Below are 21679 nucleotides of genomic sequence, written 5' to 3' on the forward strand. Positions count from 1 at the left end.
AGGATCTAATCACAACTGCGAGGTGGACGCGGATGCATGCGAAGATGGGGGGATGGATTGCTGCGACGATGAGACACAGGGTGAGAATACTCAGGGAAATACGGATGAAACTATCGCCGATGAAAAGGAATCAGCAGCAGCAGTAGCCCGTAACCTGCGGAACAGCGGCAGCAACGATAGTCTTTAGATTTGAAAAATTTGCCAGATGATGGGAGAGAATATGACGAGAAAGAAGGATAGACAAAAAAAAAAAAGAAGGAAATTGAAAATTTGGAAAACATTCCCAGCTCGCAGGATCAATCAGTGGATCCCTTATTGTAATTGATCGTAGATCGTGACGCGTCGATTTTTTTACACAATTATTATTATTATTAAATTTATTTATTTACTTATTTATTTATTTTTCTTTCATTTATACAAAATATAGTTGTCCAGTTTTTTTATACGCATACCAAATGTATTTATTATGTAACCCCCTCCCCATTCAACCCCTGTGGAAATATAAACGTGCGATGATTCGTCTAACGTCGGATATTTGACTTGTTTCTCCAATTAACGAAAGTTTTCCGTCATATTATTTCGGATCATCGGAAGTTGCTGGCAGCTTCGTTGCTTCCAATTTACACCCTATAGATATTATATATGTATACATATGTATATACATTATATCCATGTATACTTTTGTCCGCAAGCTCTCCGCTTCGCGCAGAGACATTCCCGAGTGCTTCATAACTCCAAACATGTATAATCGGACACGAACGCGCGATGTGGATGTGCATGTTTCCCTCTAATTCTCGTCCTCGTCCGTATTCCTCGCTCGATCGGTTCAAATTATTATTGTTATTATTATATTCGCCCGAACGTGTCAAGTGCGACAAGAAGTTTCAGTTATTTCAGCAATATTTCGGCTTAGTTATAGGTACAGTTGCACAGTTTCAATTACATTTGTAGGAAAAAAATCTGCAAGCATAACTGCACGAACTGTAATACTATGATTATTATTTTAATTATATCACACGAGATTGGACCGAGTATTTATTTGCCTTAAAATCTTTTTTGTTCTAATCACGCAGGTGAACGCGTTTCGTGCCTACCATTATTTATTTTTTTATTTTTTTTTGTTAACTCGAAAAAACATTCGCGAGGGAGAGCAGAAGAAACAAAGTAAAAGAAAAAAGAGGAAAAAAAACAACTATCCACTAGCTAATTTTAAATTTTAATGAAAGCAGAAAAAAAGTGACGAAGGGAGAGAAAAAAACCCGGAGAAAATCGGCTCAAAGCGAGAATTTCAGAATTCCTTAATGAAAATCCATTAATTTTGCGCAACATGTCATATACAAACTCGTGAGAGAAATTTTTAATATTATGTTTTATTCTTTACACGATTTCGTTGTATTAAAGTAAATATTTTCCTGTTTATCAACGCTTTCATTATTACCAGTTTTTTTTCCCCCCGAAAGTATGCAATAAGATGGTGAAGTCGAAGCTTTCGAGGGTCGGAGAAATTTAATTCATGATGTAAGTAATATATTAATTATCCGCATTCACTTCTCTCTCTCTTTTTTTTTTTAATCCGGCCACTTTACAATTTATCGAAAAAGCAAACGACTCGCTCTGCACGTTTTTGCTAAGAATTATTATTTCATCAACGCACTTTATTTAGATATATATACAATATATTCATACACGTCTAAAATAAAATTGTATCGATTTATTTTTCGAACGATAAGCTAAATATAAAATCGATAACAATAAAAGCGATAATAATAAAATCACAGGGTAAGGACGAGTGATTGAAAAAAAATTTGAAAATCTTTTTCAAAGCTTTTCAGGGATCGTACCAACGTAGAAAAAATCCTTGGTGAATTTAAAAAAATGTCACGGTCAACCGTTTACTGAGTTGGCACGGAATGGCCCATACGTATATGTGTACGTGGGTGTGACGTTTATCATTTTTCATCGGTTTCTCATGTTCAACAGAACCGTTCTCCTTAGCTTTTGTATACCGGGTGATCTCTTCCAAGCAATAATATTGAGCCTCGATTCTATCGATCGTTGGTAGTTACACGCAATTTTGGATAATCAGAAAAGGAATAAATAACCGTCAAATATGACGATAACATTGCTGAAAGAATGTTAACGCGTATTACAGATTGCAAAACTTTTTCGCATTAAAAAAAAGACGTGAAAATAGCCAAACAAAACAAGTTAACCCTTAGATATAGAGAAATGAAAACTTTTGAAATGGTAATTTAGAGATTGAACGAAATGAAGAACAAAAACTTGCAATATGAAATGTGTGTGATTTCGCGAAGTGACGCCCCTGCATGGAATTCCCAGCGGGGCGAAAAGATTGAAAGGAAGATCTTATAAAACGACGCTCTCGAGTTAGTCAGTTCGTTCGTATGTATGTACGTTTGTTCGTTATCGGCAGACGCTGTAATCACCCCGATATTTCAGACGGTCGTCGTCGCCATCGCGTTTGCTTCGTTTCACCACCCTGCAGAGAGCGAGATGGAATTATATTTCATCTCCGCGCTGCCAGCTGTCCCGATTTTTGTCTCAAGAAAGAAATAACCTCAGTTTCCGTTCCTTCAATTTTTACCCTCACCTATACATTGCTCGCGATTAAAGTTACGATCGCAGCTTTAAATAAGTAATTTTAACACACTTGACATAGAAGTGTTGGAAATTTGTAAAGTATGCAATTATAAGTGCCTGTAAATAGGTTGTCACGTGACCTACTAAAGACGATTGAACATACATGTATGTATAAGTTAAAATAACCGAGGAATCTAAGATTTTAGAAAAACCTTGTTTTTTCAAGCTCGTTGACAGCAAATGAAACGAATAAAATTTTTGACATAAAAATCCTCAATTCGGGATGGAAGCATTGATTATCAATTGATTGTGATAAAAAAAAAAAAAAAAAAAAAAAAACGCGGGTGTATTGCAAAAGAGTAAATTTATGATAACGATCACGTTTAATTGTGAGAATAAAGTCAACATTTGACTGTAACAATTATTAATTCTGGTGGAAATCAAATAACGGGTAACACAAATCGATTAATCAACTCTTGTTATAACAGAGCTCGATATTATATTACCGATTCAGTAATTCTAACGCTGATTCGATAATCGTAGAGATTAGATTGATCAGCTGCACGATAGTCGTTACGAGGTTCAAGTTAGTAGCGTTATATTAACGAAACATTGGCAAAAAAATCACTATTATCTTAATTATAAAATTATTTATAATGAACTAAAATTTCGAAACATGAGTACATTTAGTTTTTCTACATTTTCCTGAATTCCAGACAATTCCAAAATGGCTAAACGTTACTATAACGTTACTGACTTCAACATGATTCCGCGTATCGCGATAATTTTGCAATTGATTGCTTTTCACTCCGTCCCTATCGTACGCACTCTGTATTAAACAGCATTAAATTAACCCGCTCGGTTTGCTCTCGATAATGCGTTTTCGGCTGTAACACGTGCAAGAGGGGAATGAATTTCGTTTTAGGGATGAAATAAAGTTGTAAGTTAAAAAAATACCCGGTCAAACCCGGACTGGCACGTCCCGCAAAATCGGAAACACATTCCGGACATTCGGTGTATTTTGCTTCTAAAATGAATTTGTACAATCAAAGTTGGTTGATTCGCGTGAACTTTTTTTTTAAATTAAGGGTTATAGCTATGCAAATATTTTGAAACCGCCTAATTTCACTCGCGATCAAACGGCGTACCTAAATCTTGTAATTATCGAAAACGAGTATAAATCATTCATGATAATAAATCGAATTACTCATCCCTTAATTTATTTTTAAAAACCAATCTTGACCTCGTTCTATATTCTATTTCCTAACTAAATTTTCAGCTCAACATGAAACATACTGAAAATTTTCAACTGTCAAGTGGTCTCTTATTCGATAAGTACACCTATTTCCATCAGACAAAAATAAAAGAAGAATAACCCTTACGCTTACCAGGAGGGAGAAATCTGTTCTCGAAAGCCAGAATCACTCGTTGTTATTACTTCACTTTGACGAAGTAAACTGCACAACAAGGCTTGCATACAGACCGTAAAATTTAGTCACAAAAGTCACACGGAAGAAATTAACATTTTATTTCACCACTGCAACTGCACTTGTTAAAATAAAAAGGAAATCTTACAACGAAGGCTGACCGGAAATAATGCTACAAAAAAAAAAAAAAAAAAAAAAAAAAAACCCACACGCACACACACACACACGAAGGCTGCTGCACACACAATTTTTACGCAAAGGGAAAATTCACGTAACGGTGTAATAATCGTCAGAATCTTTGCACTAATTAATCGACTAATCGTTAAATTAAATAATCCGCATGATTATCGACTTACAAAAAATTTCTCGAAAAAAACAAACAAATAGATAATACAAAGTACAGAGAAAAAATCGTTCGTCCTTATGCTGATTCGCGTAGGGTTTCAGCAATATTGCGAAAAGCACGTGGCCGCGCCACGACGCGCACTGACGATCGGTGCCTGACAGCTGTTGGCCGGGGGTTGGGGTTGTCGCAATTCCTTCCCCCTCCCCTCCCCACCCCTCCCCCTCCATTCTCCCTCCCTCTAGTTCTGCTCTACAATTTTCACCAAGGCGTAAGGCGTAAGACGAGACGGTGACTGACGCGTGGATGCTCAATCTCGAAGGGAGTCGTCTTCGATTCGCGAATACCTCCGTCGATTAAAATTTGAAAAGCACGTTCCAATACGTCTTTCTCGAGAGAGAGAGAGAGAGAGAGAGAGAGAGAGAGAGAGAGAGAGAGAGGGAAGGAGAGAGATTCCTTTGGTGGTTTTATTTTTGTATGGAGAATTTTTTGAAATAATAAAATCATATTATACCACGCATAAATAAATTCGACATTTATTTATATGTATATAGGTATTGCTTGTAATTTTGATTCGTTCGTTCAGCAATATTTTGAGATAGACGATTTGTAATACTTTTAGCTTGATATTCACGACGATTGGTGGACGATTTTCAAATTCTTTGTATTTTTTTTTTTTTTTGGAATTATTTCGGAGAAGAAAATTGGACGCGAAAATCGATCAGATCGAACGGTCAGAAATGTTGAGGATTGAAGGGGAGAGAGATCGAGGTGACTTTCTTATTAAAATCGTAGCGACGGAATTACATTGCGACATGTTTTATGGATCGCGTTGTGATTGCGAACGTCTTTCCGTTCGTTTTAGCGTCTCTTTCACACAGTTCGTGTGATGTCTCCAGGATTCTTTCCTCTAAAAGTATATAAATATATATGTAATACAACATCCCATATACTTTTCAGGACTAACCCAAGGAGCTTTTATAAAAATTTTAATATTTATAATAGAATCAACTCGAGTACGATGTTGACTATAATATACCGACCGGATGTAATCTTTCAACGATAAAAATCCTTCTGGTTTTACTGCAGAGCAGGATTAACGAAGGATTTTAATTAAACATTGGTGGGCCTTCCGCAGAGGACAAGTTCCCGACAAATTGCTGCAGTTAAGTCGTTCGTTGTTAATTGAAAAATGAATCTGTACTTTCACTCGAATTTTTGGTGAAAATAAAGTAAATGATAAGGATTTTAATTTCTCCTCCTTCTTTCGTTGTCTTCCAATACGTTGTTTCCTCTTCTTCTATTTATTTACTTACTTTAAATCGTAAAAATTTCATTTAACCCTGAATTTACTTGATTTGCCGATAATTGTACATTATGTATACCTACTAAGCCTCTATTTCACGAAAGAATGATTGTACATGATATATAGAAGTATGTATACATAGATCCTATCGGCCTTCAGCTGAGAATACAGCTGGCATTTTTAATTAAGTCTTTCAGAGTCCCCTTTTTGAGCAGGATCTCCGTTCTATAAGATTCGCATTGTGCAGCGGTGAACCGCGTGGCACAATCTATAAGGGAAACCTGAGGGGGCAGAGCTTCGAGTAGTTGCATGATTAAATTTTTCGTTTTTCTCAATTCTCTTCATATATTTTCCAAACTTGCCAGTCTCTTTTCCCCATTTTTCTCGACAATCCGTAATTAAAACTGCGACTCAATAAGTATATGTAGGTAAAATATATAAATATATCAAGGATAAATTCTTGCATATATATAAGTTAGCAAAAACGACAAAATTTCGCATAACGCTTATGCGTACAAATACGAAAAGCCTCCCAATTTCCATTCCAATTTTCAATTACACTTTGATTTTCACATTTTTAATTACGAATTTGCCAGCTTCGATGTAGTTTACTGTAACAGCTCACTTATGACGAAAAAAAGTAAATAAAAATAGAATTATAGAATTTAAAGTTTAATAATAAGAATCGAAAACACATTGCGAGTAAAAGTAGCTTCGAAAACTTTTCACCGGATATGCCGGATTGTTTGACTTTTAGCAAACATGCAAAAACTGCACATTCGAGTTTCCGGCCAAGCCTTGAGTTTTTGGGGAAGGTAAAGCTTCGCTGGCTGTCTTTGTACCTGCCGGCTGTTATACAGGAGAATGTAGGTTATTGGGTTCGCAAGAAAGCGGCGGCGGCGGTGGCGGCGGCGGTAGTGAATATCGCTGATGATGCCATCTTGAAGTGCCTCCTCTGGCATCTCGTTCAACCCTTACTCTCCCTCACCCCCTTTCATCCCTCACCACGGCACCCTTCCCTCCAGCACCCCCGTCTGTCTGCAGCCATTCTCTCCTTTTTCCTCGCCTTGACATCCTCCTGACTTCTGCCGTTCGTTTTCATCCGAGGTTGCGAGACGCTATTCCGGGCGGTTAAGGTGTAATCTTAAATCTCGAGCCTCGCCAGACCGCCGTACTCTATAATCGTTGATCAATCACTCTCGATCCTCTCGATATATGTATTATTCGATGCCAAGAAAGAAGAGCCCGCGGCGAAATTCAGCGATTCGAGTCTGTTGTCGAATATATAGGAAGAAACAAAGGAAAAAACTGATCAAAAAAAGAAAAACTTTTCAACAGGGATCGAATCTCGATATTTAAACTGTTTCTTATAACAAAAATAAAAGGGAAATTTTTTTTTTTCTCTTCCTGCTATCAAATATCTCGCAGATAGAAAAACTTTTACGTTAAAAAAGTATCAATTTTTTTCTCCTGGATCACAGAAACATTTTTGAACACATTTAACTCGACACGTTTCACTTTCAATTTTCAAAACTTTCTTCTTTGTCACGTTTTTGTTTCAAAACTTTTTTCATCCGATTGAGTTGGGAAGAAAAGAAAAAGAAAAAGAAGAAGAAAAGAAAAAATAAACATATCAATCGATCGCGAGGTGTTCGAATTTTAAACTTACGTTAAAAAATTGATGAGTATAAACTTTTCAGAAGTGAAGTTTTCCATGCATTTATCATGATTTCGGTTTAACCACCGCCTATCTCGACAAGGGTGGAATATTGCCGGGGGCGCGTTAACGTTCTGTCGTTGATGGCCGGAGTTCGCTTATTGTTTGGTACGCGGTTATCATCCGGAGTGTGTGCATACGCCTGTCTGGTGACGGGGGGGCGGGGAACGGATCCGGACTGCATCGTCGACGGCATTCTGAATCCTATAGGAGTTGATAATCATCCCTCGGTGAAGGTGTGTGAGGCCGTCTCAAACCTGCGTCAGAAACCATGCAACTCCAAGCTATGAGAGATCAGAGGTCGAGGCGGGAACAGATGCGATTCGCAAGTAGCAAAATTCGTTTGCAAAATTCACCCACACGATACCTTCGGCTAATTTTATTCAACGTCTGGATTCCAGTTCCCCTGTCAGAGATTTTTTTTCCAAACGATTTATAAAAATCAAAGTAAATCCCGCCAGTAGAAAAAAAATTCCAAGTTTGCTTTTCAAGCCACAATTTCACGGGGTTTCAGTGATAATTCCGGAACTCTCGGCATCTTTGATTCACAGACGTTGCTGAATCGTGGGGAGGAGGGAGGGAGGTGAACGCAAACCCTCCTCTTCGAGTTCAGTGTTGCGGGAAAGCGTTTAATCAAGGGATCCGAAGTTGGTAGGTAGGTAGGTAGGTAGGTAGGTACATGAGGTACCTCTCGACTTGTAAATTTAACCTACCTTTGTAACAGTTCCGCGCTTTCCACACCCTGTAGATCCAGGGTAGATATGCCGAATACATGGATCGGCGATGGGTCACCGTCGGCCTAAGCATATACCCGACACATACATAGGTACGAGGGCTGTTTACATTACCATCTCATCCGCAAAGAGATTGGCATTGTTGTCCAAGTCGATATGGGGGTGATTCCCCGGACGGCATCGTGGGGGGAGGAGGAGAAACAGGGACTACAAGTAGAATAAGAATAAGAATAAGAAGGAAAAGGAAAAGGAAAAGTCGGGCAAATATTTTACTCATCCGGAAGTCGTGCCTTCGAGAATGTCCCACTTTCCGAATCACACCTGCACGCTGATCCATCGGGACGTATCGCGCCTTACACCTTTTCCAAACTCTTGGAAGACATTTTCACTCTTTTACCCGTTAACAAGAAGCGATAGGAAGATGCGATTCGGAGGAAAATAGGAACGAGGAAAAATTGGATTCAACCAGTAGCTGATATATATATTTTCTTTTTCCTGCTTCTCTACTATTTCTTGTAAAAATTTCTCGGAACGTCTCCTTTTTCCGCATCCGTGACGAGCAGAAATCTAACGTCGAAGATTTATGAAACGGGGTTTCCTCTTTTTCTTCCTCTCTCTCTTGCTGTCTGAGTCTCTGTCTCTTGTCGTCGTTTCACTTCCATAACCAGTTTGAAAAAGTCAGCTGATCAGTTTCTTGCGTCGATTTTCTTTTCCCATACATCTTTTCGGCGCTGACAATAGAACCTTCCAGATTCTCGGTACAAAAATATGTTATTCAAGATAAAACTCGACCCCAAAATTCAACCTCAGCTAACGTATCAACACATGATCTACATTTAAACCTCGCCCTATGACAATGACCGTCTCATGCATATGTCTATATAGATGTAGTGTCGACGTATATATTCATCGACGGTTTTTTCTCACCTTCAGCTCTATAAGCTCCTCGTGTCGAACTGCCTCCAGGGAAAATCCCGGGACTTCTGCAGATTCTGAAGATCGCACGAAGTGGTCGGGTTAAACCTTTTTTTCCTTCGCGCGATGGCTGTGCAAGAGCTTTCAGTATAAACCGATCACAGTACGTTTCAGGTTCTGCAAAAGGTGGTGGAAAACGTGTTTCCCAAACTTTATTCACTTCCTCTTCTTTCGTCCTACCGGATTACCCGTCGCGTCGACGAGAGTCAACGTGTACAGCAATTTCTACATTAATCATCCCCTCGCTTAGGAGCAGACACAACTGGAATTGGGACACTCTCCGAGCACATGAATCCTGAAGGCTCGCTCGACGACGCCAGTTGAACCGACACAGCGAGGGACGTAACACACTTTGTTAACCCTGGGCGAAATCGCTTCTTGTCCTCGGGTTCCAATCACGGAATTAATCCCACCTAAATTTCACCTCCCCATAAGGAGAGATTCCGGGATGTGCTCGGTGCCCGACAGACAGGAATAGTCCTAGTAAATGCGACGACCGAGTTCCAAGCAAACCGGACGCTGGCTCTGCACGATTAGTCCAATACCAAAACCTTATCATAGGTTAAAAAAAAAATTCTCAAGAACAGATAACGATCAGCGGGTGACTATGATTTCGCGATATTTGCATTCTCTCTCTGGACAATTTTATGGAGAGAGAGAGAGAGAGAGAGAGAGAGAGAGAGAGAGAGAATTTTGACGGTACGATAATAAAGATGAGGAGGATAGAAGGTGGAAGTGGAGCCGGAGAGGATGGAAATTGATGAAAATTATTGCGTGCCAATTATGACCGACAATCTATTGTGCGAAATTAATTGGAATTAATTGATTTCACGTCAATCTTACACCTCGTTGAGTATATCCGCTACGTTATATAGGTATGAGGTACAATATTCTCTCGATGCATGCGATTCGTTGATGAGGATAAACTTGTTTTTTTTTTTTTTTTTTTTTCCCCCAACGCTCTCGCAGCGATGTTAAAAACTATAACGTATATACATCCCAGAAAAGCGAAGCGAAACGAAACTCTGTAAGTTTATCGATCGTCTCTCGCATGGTCAGATTTAATTCTTTTATAAATATACATGATCCATGAAAAAATATTTCGCCATTTTCTTTCTCTATTTTCACTTTCGAGTTAAGAACTCTTCCGGATGAGGGATGAAGAATTTTCACCGACGCGAAATGCTGCAAGAGGGGGGTGGTGGAGAGAAGGAAAGCAAGAAAGAAGACAGAAGTCAAAGACAAATACAGTTGTCGTCTACGTTCGGCTAGGCTATTTGCAAGCAGTCGCTCCGAGGGTTTGAGGAGCCGAAGGGGCGAACATTTTGCGAGACATTCATTCGGGCTTTTGGCCACATGATGTAACGTATCAAGAATTTGGCGAGCTACCAGCTAAATCTTACATTATATTATCTATATGTATATACATATGTAATATTGTACATACATACATCTTCGAATAGATGTTACTCACTCCTCGATAAAAATTTTTCATCCGTAGAACCGGTGCATCGATCAATGAATAGTTGAAATGTATATATATATGTATAACTCTCAAGGCGAAAATCAAATGTGTATAGAAAACTCATTTTGAACGAATAACAATGAGAGAATCTTTAGTTTGTTTTTTTAACTAATTACTTGAGCTGTTATAGTCCTTAATTAAATTCATTATACATGCCACTTGTCGTCGCGTGGTTGGCACCTACCTAAAAAATTTTTCCACTTCGCTCTGGGTTCGCACTCCCAAATTCTAATCAGTGATAATCTGATGAGCGTTTCGGAGCGTAGGAAAACCGCAAGTTTGCGTGCGGAATAGAATTCGATTAAACAGCAAACAAGGTTACACCCGCGGAGGATTCTGACCGAAATATATTCTGTTTTAAATTCACCGGTTCGTGAGTGGATGGGTGGGTATCGCCAGTTTCAATCACTCGTCCTCTTTCCTTGAATAATCGTTGGTAGAGAGGCCGAATCGTCTGAGCATTGCAGTCTGTAATCCGTACACATAGATGTTTGCAAATCGAAATTGGATAGTCAATATTTGTGATCGCGAAAGAAAATGAAAGAGACAAGTCTGAGTTAGAAAAAACCGGATTCGAAGTCGCGCGATGTCAATGGAAACGATTTTTTCCCCTTAAACACCACAAAATAGAAATGGCCAGTATAGTTGGGCGACGAAAAATAGCCTCGCAAAAAACTAAACTCTTTCGTTTATTTCTTTTAACGTTTTTCAATTACGAAAGTCGAGTTTGAGTTACTACTCCATCTAAGAGTTGGTGAAATCCGGTTCTGATACGACGGATCGAAGAAGCAGAAGCGGGGATGCAGAGAAGAAAGTGTTAGATGAAAAGATGAAAAACGAATGAACGGAGGAGCTGCTGCTGCACAGCTGGAACGACGACGTGAAAGAAAACTAGCACCCGAGAGCTGCGGTAATTGGTTTCTTGAAGTACGGAGATGTTGACGAGTTTAAATCTGCTCTAAAAGTACGACGTCGCGTTGCAGTGGAAGGTGATTGTGAATTCGAGGTACTTACTGGTGTACGTATCGTGAGATCGAGAATTAATATTATACCAATCCTATGAGCGACGGATAACCTGAAATTCAATCCCTTAAGGGGGAATTCAATTATCGGCAAAAAGCAAAGTCGCGCTTTTCCCACCTCCCGCATTCTTACACTTTATACCACCAAACAAATTTCAAAGATTTCGCGAGCGAGATCCCGGGGGGCAAACCACGGCGGCGCTTTTCGAACCTCTTTACTGATAAGCGATCCCCGTTTCTTCTATTTTCCCACATTCCTCGTGCTGTTCTTTTTCCTTTAAAACTATAAAAAGTAAACTTGAAGAACGTATGACTTATATATGGATATTTCGTTAAGTGACTCAAGATATTTTAGATAATTAATTGATCCTTGTTACACAGCAAAACAGGCAGGAAACGAGGTAATTTTTACTCCTCGTTGGTTCTTTGTTTTCTAGTGGAGAGACAGAAGTCCTCTTCCACTGAAAGAGTCTTCAGTTTTCGACTTATCATTCATGGTATTGGATTAGCCAGATTATCGAGGATTGCAGCGTTTTTTCTTCCTAAGAATTGTAAATTATTGACCATAAATGGTTTCCTGCTCATTCTTAAGTCACTTGGTGTCTTGCTACTTAGAATATCAGAACCCAAAGCCCTTGGGGCTTCCAAGGTGCCGGTGAGTCTGGACACTTGACTCGAATCGTTCGATCGATACGTTTAATCACGTGACACGCTAATAATTACCTGTTTGAAGTGCCGGATTATAGACTACGCACCATTAGAGAACAGAATGCTATTACGATAAACAGCACGGCCACATCCACGTCCAAATCGGTATAATCTTATCTTGACATAACGCGTAGATTCACTGCGGTTTCTCGTCTAATCGATTGGGTAGGTGGATCGTATTCAGTCACCTTCAACATTCGAAACACCATGGATCGTTGGGCCGGAAAAGTCGCCGTGGTAACCGGAGCGAGCGCAGGAATCGGTGCCGCGATCGCCGAGAGCCTCGTCGAGGCTGGAGTTCAGGTCGTGGGACTGGCGAGGCGTTTGGAAAGGCTAGAAGCGTTGGCGGCGAGCCTCAAGGGAACCCCGGGGAAGCTTTACCCGAGGCAGTGCGACGTCCGGAAGGAAGAAGAGCTTCTGGATGCCTTCAAGTGGGTGAAGGCCGAGCTCGGAGGCGTCGACATCCTCGTGAACAACGCCGGTATTGGTAAACATAAGAAAATCATAGGTGAGCTATTACGGAAGCACCAATTTTCGTTCTGAATTTACTTGTCTTGATCGTTGTTTCGATTGCCTATCTGCGTGCTTTCAGAGGACGACGTCGATTCCTTTCGCAGCATCCTTGAAGTGAATGTTCTCGCCATGGCCATAGGCATTCGAGAAGCCGTCGCTTCAATGAAGAGCCGCAATGTTGAAGGTTACATAATCAACATCAACAGGTAACAGTTCTCGACCTTAACTGCTCTCTGACAGTTAATTAGAATTGTGACAAAGACATTTTTGCGAACATAATACCAAGTTCCGTGAGAACCGTGTTCAAAATTTGATTTAATATAAATACGTCGTAATTAAAAAACTATTTCCGCACAGTGTTTTGGGGCATGCATCTTCCCCCAGAACCAACTATCCAACGAGTATTTACGCGCCTAGTAAATATGCCGTCACCTCACTAACCGAAACTGTACGACAGGAGCTCGCCGTTGATCCCCAGAACAAAATCAAAATAACGGTATAAGGTTTTTCATATTCTTATACGATTTCACTTCGCAGACGTGTTCAGTTTCTTTATATTTCCAGAGCATAAGCCCCGGGTTGGTTAAGACAGAAATCACCGCAGGCATTCCCAATGTTGATAAGATCTTCGAAACAGTCCCCTACCTTGAACCCAAGAACATTGCCGAGGCCATACTATACGTTCTGGGAACTCGAAGTGCTGTTCAGGTTCGTGAAGCACTTGTCATCAAGTTTGAAATCAATCATTTAAATTCACAATGGACGGATAACGCGTCATTAAAGTTGATAATCAGTTAGGTAATATTCAATGTTTTTTTCTCAACATTGATTGTGTTTTGTTTGTTTTTCGGAAATACAGGTAACAGAATTGACGATCTATCCTGCTGCTAAACGTCTTTCGACATAATCGTGGTAGATATGCAAAACCATTAACTAAATCTTATGTAATAATGTCTGATGAATTGTAAGCTATCCTCGATAATTCAAAGATTAAAAATGGTTGAAACTGATCCGAGTTTTTCCTTTCATCTTTATGTCATAAGGTCTACAAAACAATCATAAAAACATTCAAACTATCATCCGCATAGAAGATGAAAATTCATTCACCCGCGATTGTTTAGGGACTCTGAAAATTAATGGTGAAGTTTATACGTCATAAAGAGATTTTACTGGACACATAGGAAAAAATTTTCTCGAACTTATCGAATATACCTAGAAATAAAACACAAAAACTTTGTCTTCCAGGAATAAAACCAAACAGGTTCAGAATCTATGATAAATATATATAATCTATTAAGCCTACCTTAGGAGCTGAGATTTTTCCATCAGTCATTTGCATGATACTCGAAGGGCCATGAATCATTGATCCGAGAGGGCCACGATCGTGATCTAGGCGAGTGCAAAAATCGTAGCCACGATGTCGAAAACTCTCGTAGAAGCAGTTGTTCTGGCACTAAAATTAGAAAAACGTTTCAAGAGGTCAGAAGAGTTGTTACAAAGCATATGGGTGGAGCTGAGAATAAATTTAAGATATGCAGCTGCGTGACAGCAAAAATTAAGCGGGTTTCTTAAGAGCGTTGGATAAAACCATTAATCCAACGATAGGTTGACTCTATATATATGCTTTACTTACAAAAGGAACAGAAAAGTGGCACGGAAAATAAGACAGCCAAATTTACGTCCAAACCTGTATAATCTTATCTCCACGTCACGAGTAGATACATCGCGATTTCCTAGATGCGATCTAACAAGTGGGCAGATCGTTTTCAGTCACCTTCAAGAACCGAAGAGTTATGGATCGTTGGGCTGGAAAAATCGCTGTGGTAACCGGAGCGAGTGCCGGAATCGGTGCCGCGATCGCCGAGAGCCTCGTCGAGGCTGGAGTCCAGGTCGTGGGACTGGCGAGGCGTTTGGAAAAGCTAGAAGCGTTGACGGCGAGCCTCAAGGGAACCCCGGGGAAGCTTTACCCGAGGAAGTGCGACGTCCGGAAGGAAGAAGAGCTTTTGGATGCCTTCAAGTGGGTGAAGGCCGAGTTCGGTGGCGTCGACATCCTCGTGAACAACGCCGGTATCTCTAATTCGAAAAAAATTATAGGTGAGTGATTTCGAAAAAGAAGCAACTGTTATTATCAGTGTAGAAGAATTCGTTAGACTCTTTCTTTTGTTTCACTTACCGCATTGTTTCAGATGATAATGTCGATTCCTTCCGTGGTATTCTTGAAGTGAATGTACTCGCTATGGCCATAGCCACGAGAGAAGCTATCGCTTCGATGAAGAGCCGCGACGTCGAAGGTCACATCGTCAACATCAATAGGTATAACGATTCTCGCCGTTTATGGCTACTTGATTGTTATCAAGAATTCTATAGATTCTTATCGCTGTTTCTCAACTCACATTTATACCAGCCAATATCATGTTAAACACACACGCCTGGTTCAAAATTGCAGTTCTCGAAAATTGGGCTTCAAATTTCCTTCACTAAATATTATATAAGTGGTAGCCTGAGTACCTCGTAAGTATCACTATTTTTTTACAGCATCCGTGGTCACCCGGGTTCTCCAAACCCAAATTTTCCAACAAGCATGTACATACCAAGTAAATTTGCGGTTACTGCGATGACTGAAACCGTGCGACAAGAACTCGCCGCTGATTCCAACAACAAGATCAGAATAACGGTATGAAGTATATCAGATTCTTGTACGTTTTAATTTCTTTCATTTATACAAATCAATTATCATCCTTCCAGAGCATCAGTCCCGGATTCACCAAGACGGATATCGTTCAGGCATCAAACGTCCCGAATGCTGACAATTTCTTCGAATCAATTCCGCACCTTGATGCTAAGGACATTGCTAATGCTACGCTCTACGTTCTGGGAGCTCGGAATATCGTCCAGGTGAATTACTCATTTCAAAGTTCTTCGTTATTTTGAAAATTTACAATCAACCGACAAAGTACCATTGAAGTTGATAAGCAATCATGTAAACTTGAATGTTCTTATTCATCACCAAATTGATGGTTTTTTTGTAAATACAGGTGACAGAATTGACGATACGTCCCATTGGCCAACTTCTCGATTAGAATTGTGTCCGGTATGCAGATCAATCGATCACATCTACAGTGTCGTGTAAGCTATCATGCAGTGTAAACTTTTCTCAAAAATATAAAGTTTATAAATGGTTGAAACTGAGACCTCAATTTTTCATCTTCTTTTTATTCTGTAACGCATCAAAAAAAAAAAAAAAATTATTGCAGCTTCGAAAGTGTCACCAAGATGTGCTCGAAATTTTGCAGATGGCTAATGGTTTTTTTTTTTTTTTTTACTAAATATACGGTAAGCAGTTGGAATATTTTCAACAAAAAAAAACAAAGTAGTTACAAATCACCTAATGACGCATAACATTGCACTAGTTACTGTTTGCTATTTTCTTCAATCGTGTCGCCATATTCTAGCTCATTTCTTTGTTCGGTGAAATAAAAATTTGCATTCAACACAGCGAATTTCTTCTTTCATTGTCAGTGCAAAGTAAGTAGGGACAAAGGTTATCGCTAAGATATGTGGTTAGGTAAGTGGTATTTATACATTGACATAACTTCACCTCCCCTGACGTAAGTTAAACATTCAAGGCCATCATTAAGTGTAATGTATTCAACGCACCTGTCTGTAACGGGTTGAAGCGCCGAAGCTGTGATTCCTGTTTCTTCAAGCTTCAGAACACAAAGTGGAATATTGATATTTGGCCCGTTAAAGTCGCCCTCCTAAACCTGGCCGAGTGCAGGACTCAGCAGGCAAGTGTCCTGGTAGTCGGATGGACCAAATATTTGGGGAGATTAGAAGCATTCTCAACGAACCTTGGTGGAGCTAAGTGTAACCTCGATGTCAGGCGGCGTGACGTCAAAAATAAATCAGAGCTTTTGAGTGTATTTTAATTGAATAGTTAATTGAATGAAAATTATTGTTACGACTTGGTTCTCTCGTGAATAAATAAAAGTCAAACTCGATACGGCAAATGGGTGGTACACTTTATCTAATCCGAAGGCACGATATCTCTTCATGATTTGTTGTAGAATTCAAAGGCTTAATTCACGTGAGGCTAAGTCACAATACAATAAGCTCCAAATGCAGAGAGATTAGGACTGTAAGCATATGAAATCCAATCCACAATATTGGCTGACTTTACGCAAATCGTTCATGCAATACTTTCTTTCATGTCCCAAATCGGTATAATCTTATCTTGATATAACAGGTAGATACACTGCGGTTTCTCGTGTAATCGATTGGGTAGGTGGATCGTATTCAGTCACCTTCAACATTCGAAACACCATGGATCGTTGGGCCGGAAAAGTCGCCGTGGTAACCGGAGCGAGCGCAGGAATCGGTGCCGCGATCGCCGAGAGCCTCGTCGAGGCCGGAGTTCAGGTCGTGGGACTGGCGAGGCGTTTGGAAAGGCTAGAAGCGTTGGCGGCGAGCCTCAAGGGAACCCCGGGGAAGCTTTACCCGAGGCAGTGCGACGTCCGGAAGGAAGAAGAGCTGCTGGATGCCTTCATGTGGGTGAAGGCCGAGCTCGGGGGCGTCGACATCCTCGTGAACAACGCCGGTATTGGTAAACATAAGAAAATCATAGGTGAGCTATTACGGAAGCACCGATTTTCGTTCTGAATTTACTTGTCTTGATCGTTGTTTCGATTGCCTATCTGCGTGCTTTCAGAGGACGACGTCGATTCCTTTCGCAGCATCCTTGAAGTGAATGTTCTCGCCATGGCCATAGGCATTCGAGAAGCCGTCGCTTCAATGAAGAGCCGCGACGTCGAAGGTTACATCGTCAACATCAATAGGTATAACGATTCTCGACCTTTATTATTCTTGAATCATAAATAGGATTCCAAGAAAATTTTATTGGCGTGTCAGAGAGAATTTACTCGATAATACTCCTTCAAATAAAATTCATGGTCACAATTGAATTTCACAATTTATCCCTCAAATGGCCAAACGGATTTACGTATATCAACGTTCAAGGCTTGGGACTACGTGCACATTTGGGCCTTGACTTTTCTTCCCTGGACATTATTCTGTTCAACATTTGATGAAATAGAAACCTTAAATTGTGATTGAAACTATTTTTGCAGTGTCGCCGGGCACGTAATTCCCTCTGGTTATCCATCAAGTATATACGCACCCAGTAAACACGCCGTCACTGCGCTGACTGAAACTGTCCGAATGGAGCTCGCCGCTGATCCCAGAAATAAAATCAAAATAACGGTATGAGGGTTTTTAGATTTTTGGACTAATGCGCCTGGCAGATTTTTAGAGTTTTAGCATCTTTTCAGAGTATTAGTCCTGGATTCGTTAAAACGGATATTATGCAATCGGCGGGTTTACCCGATGCTGATAAGTTCTTCGAATCAATGCCTCACCTCGATGTCAAGGATGTGGTCAACGCTGTATCCTACGTTCTGGGAACCCGAAATATTGTTCAGGTCTGTAAGCCATTCGTTTACTTAGATCAGCGAAGAATTTTTCAAATATGCAGTCGACCCGTCAAGTTTTGTAAAAGTTTATGTACGGATTTGTAAGTCTCAAACTAGTATTTTTACGTCCAAGACTCCCGAATGTCTTTTATGCGGTTGTTAAATTGTCAATTTTGTTTTATACTTGCAGGTCACAGAACTGATTATTCGCCGTACTGGCCAATTAATTTAGATGCCTGGATCCTTCGATGAAATGTTTAACATTGTACCATCGATTGTAACTTTCTTCGAAAAGACGAGAATTAAAAATGTCGGATATTGATTTGAGTTGTTCGTTTCATTTTCAGCTCATAAAACTTACAAAACTATTATTACAAATGTGAAGTTGTTATTGAAGAAAATTGATAATTGATTATAATTGATATAGATTTTAAACTCATCACTAAATTTCATTATTCTTCCAATAATTCTTAATACTTGTTACGAGATACTTTTCCAACTTTTGTGGTATCATAAAATACTTTTTACAACTAACCTGAGTCACTTTTTAATATGATCCTGAAAAAGTCGTAAGTAAGTTACTAGAAGTAGTGCAATGATAACTACAACTGCGAGCAGACTCACAGTAGTCTGCTGTCTAGAAAACTCCTCATAACACAGTTTTGTCACGTCGAATCCATGCTTAAATCAGTTTCTTGGGTGTATGAATAATATGAATATCCAGACTAGTTGTTTGATCATTGCGATCTAATTATCGTTAACATTTGACGGTACATATTGTGTTCAAATTTCTAGACAAGTTACATTGATTACATAATTTTCTGGAGTTGGAATCAGTTTGAACAACAATCCGCGTTATCTTATCGTAGAGGGATAACTTTTAATTGTTGTTAATAGAATTTGGTGCTTGGCAGGAGATAGAGTTATTTGTTGAGTGGATAATTACGATATTCGTTTACTGTTATTACCTTTCGGCTGAAATTATTTTATGAATCTAAAATAATAATCGTGATTGTGGGTCGGAAGACCGCCTGACGTTTACCGCCAGTATACATATTTATAGATACAACCGTATTGGAATCTCTTATGGTTTCAACTTTTGGCAAAACGCGATGTCGATACTATTATCAAAAAAATCGGAATAATTATCTCGTGATTGTATTGTCAAATGATTTCTTCAAAGGACCAGTCCAGTGTACTTCATGGGTATCTACCGAAGTACCTATGTGATCATGGAATCTCCAGGTAGTTAGGATTAGTTCTATGGAATTTTACTTAATTTCATTGATCTACATATGACTGCGATAAATTTAAATAAACATCATATTATTACAGTTTTTGTATTATCCATACATACCATTACATTAAGATCCTTTCTTTGCATATTCCGACAAATCATGAGATTTCATTTCGCTACAGGAGAACGATCCCTACATTTGATAGACCTTGAAATCAACGAATCAAATAACCAAGCGTACAAACAAGTGTACGAAGATCAGTTTTAGCGTAGGTCAGAGATCATCAGAAAATTATCAGTGTATAAAAATAATCCCTAAGTAATGTATCGTATTACGTCAATCACTTTGTACGATTATAATATTCATAGATTAGCGACGAATCGCAAAGCGTTAGTGGCAGTCTGTTCGTAGCTAACAATAAGACCAAGACCATGGATCGTTGGGTGGGTAAAATTGCCGTCGTGACCGGTGCAAGTTCGGGAATCGGTGCGGCGATAGCCGAGGCACTCGTAAAGGAGGGCATAATCGTCGTTGGAGTTGCCAGGAGGTTGGAGAATTTGGAAGCATTATCGGCAGGTCTTAAGGGAGCCAAAGGGAAACTTTACGCGAGGCAGTGCGACGTTACCAAAGACGATGAGCTTTTGGGCACCCTTAAGTGGGTCAACGCCGAATTAGGAGGCATCGATATTCTTATCAACAACGCTGGCGTCTGGAGTACCAACCGAGTCATAGGTAATTTGTAATTGGTATTCGAGTTACATTGATCTTCATTTCTTCACATTACATTCGTTGCAGACGGTAACATTAAAGAGTTTCGAAAGCTGCTCGACCTCAACGTCTTGGCAAGTGCCGTCTCTCTTCAGGAAGCCGTAGCTTCAATGCAGAGACGTAACGTAGCTGGTCATATCATCAATATCAACAGGTGACCCTCACGTCAATTAATAAACGATTAGTGTAATAAGTAATTTTTTGGAGTGTCAGTAATATGATTGCTATTCTCATGTTCGTTGATGGCAGTATGCATGCATTTAATTACTATTAAAATTGCACTATATTGTGTAAAATTTGAATATTTTTCACGTTTTTATTCCACTACAGTGTTGCTGGACATTGGCTTCCCGGTCAAGCTTCAAGTTTGTACCCGGCAACTAAACATGCAATTACAACGATAACGGAGACTGTAAGACGTGAGCTCGCGCTCTCTGGGAGCAAGATAAAAATAACGGTAAAAAGAATCAGGGATAAGATAACATAAATCAGAAAAATGAAACCTAAGCCATCTTCCGGATTATGAATACAGTATGAAAAAAATTTCTCCAGAGCGTCAGTCCAGGATTCGTAAAAACGGACATCATGCGAGCTTCTGGCGTCACGAACCACGAACAATTCTTCGACGATCTTCCGCATCTTCAGCCAAAAACTATATCAGATGCAGTTCTCTACATTTTGGGTACACCGGAAGATGTTCATGTAAATAATTCCTGTCAGACCGCTTAAAAAATATCTAACATGTTTCATTGAAAGTATAAAATTGATTATTTATTCATTTTTCTTGGCAGGTAATGGAACTAACGCTTTGCCCAGTCGGTGAAAAGGCTTTTTAAAGGCGAGATCCAGAAAAGTTTGCACAAGCCAATTATCTACGAATAAACGTATAATCTACGAATCTCTTTTGTTCTCAAAAAATGTACCGATGAAAATTTTTTAGCAAATTAAATCGCCTTTTTATTCAATTTTTAATATCCTCGTGTGTCAATGGTAAAATTATAATTATATTAACTATCAAAAAAGTGAATCTGTGATGAAATGTCAACGTCGAGTCACGTGCACATCGCGTGACACGCCAACGCAGGCACAAATTTTCGTTCACAGCATTTGTCCCATACAAAAGTTGTGCGTGTGTTCAAAAATTGCAAATTTACGAGATATGTATAATGTAAAAACTGTTGAAGTCTATATTTATAGTTTGATTGAGACTGTAATTGAATAGGCACTGCTGCCCCCCCCCTCCCCTTCCCTCTCCTCAGCACTTGCCCCCACGACGGATTCAAGTCGTATTAGTGACGCCTATAAGTAGAGTAGAGAATCATTAAACGAGCGAT

General features: G+C 39.6%; 4 protein-coding genes across 4 annotated transcripts in view; all 4 read left to right on the plus strand.

Annotated features, from left to right (window-relative positions):
* Positions 1-12513: 12513 nt before the first annotated feature.
* Positions 12514-16056, plus strand: LOC124412728. The gene is made up of 13 exons (XM_046892850.1): positions 12514-12866; positions 12951-13077; positions 13229-13367; positions 13436-13579; positions 13731-13764; positions 13915-14023; positions 14117-14132; positions 14222-14378; positions 14642-14965; positions 15058-15184; positions 15407-15545; positions 15617-15766; positions 15907-16056. The coding sequence occupies exons 1-13, from the start codon at positions 12566-12568 to the stop codon at positions 15949-15951; spliced, it is 1812 nt and encodes a 603-aa protein (XP_046748806.1). The 5' UTR covers positions 12514-12565; the 3' UTR covers positions 15952-16056.
* Positions 16057-16389: 333 nt separating this feature from the next.
* The window catches only part of LOC124412660 (farnesol dehydrogenase-like), a 34250-nt gene continuing 28960 nt past the window's right edge, over positions 16390-21679 (plus strand). The window contains exons 1-2 of the mRNA XM_046892723.1: positions 16390-16400; positions 17400-17403. The gene's annotated coding sequence lies outside the window, so the exon portion shown is untranslated. The remainder of the gene's footprint in view (positions 16401-17399; positions 17404-21679) is intronic.
* LOC124412665 (farnesol dehydrogenase-like) lies at positions 17084-18571 on the plus strand. Its single transcript, XM_046892728.1, has 5 exons — positions 17084-17495; positions 17580-17706; positions 17998-18130; positions 18199-18348; positions 18530-18571. The coding sequence occupies exons 1-5, from the start codon at positions 17195-17197 to the stop codon at positions 18569-18571; spliced, it is 753 nt and encodes a 250-aa protein (XP_046748684.1). The 5' UTR covers positions 17084-17194.
* On the plus strand, positions 19886-21243 carry LOC124412666 (farnesol dehydrogenase-like). The gene is made up of 5 exons (XM_046892729.1): positions 19886-20309; positions 20373-20499; positions 20676-20802; positions 20898-21047; positions 21137-21243. Exons 1-5 carry the CDS (start codon positions 20009-20011, stop codon positions 21179-21181), a joined length of 750 nt encoding a protein of 249 aa, XP_046748685.1. The 5' UTR covers positions 19886-20008; the 3' UTR covers positions 21182-21243.

The sequence above is a fragment of the Diprion similis genome, chromosome 11 (genome assembly GCF_021155765.1).
Source record: "Diprion similis isolate iyDipSimi1 chromosome 11, iyDipSimi1.1, whole genome shotgun sequence".
NCBI classification, from domain to species: Eukaryota; Metazoa; Arthropoda; class Insecta; order Hymenoptera; family Diprionidae; genus Diprion; species Diprion similis.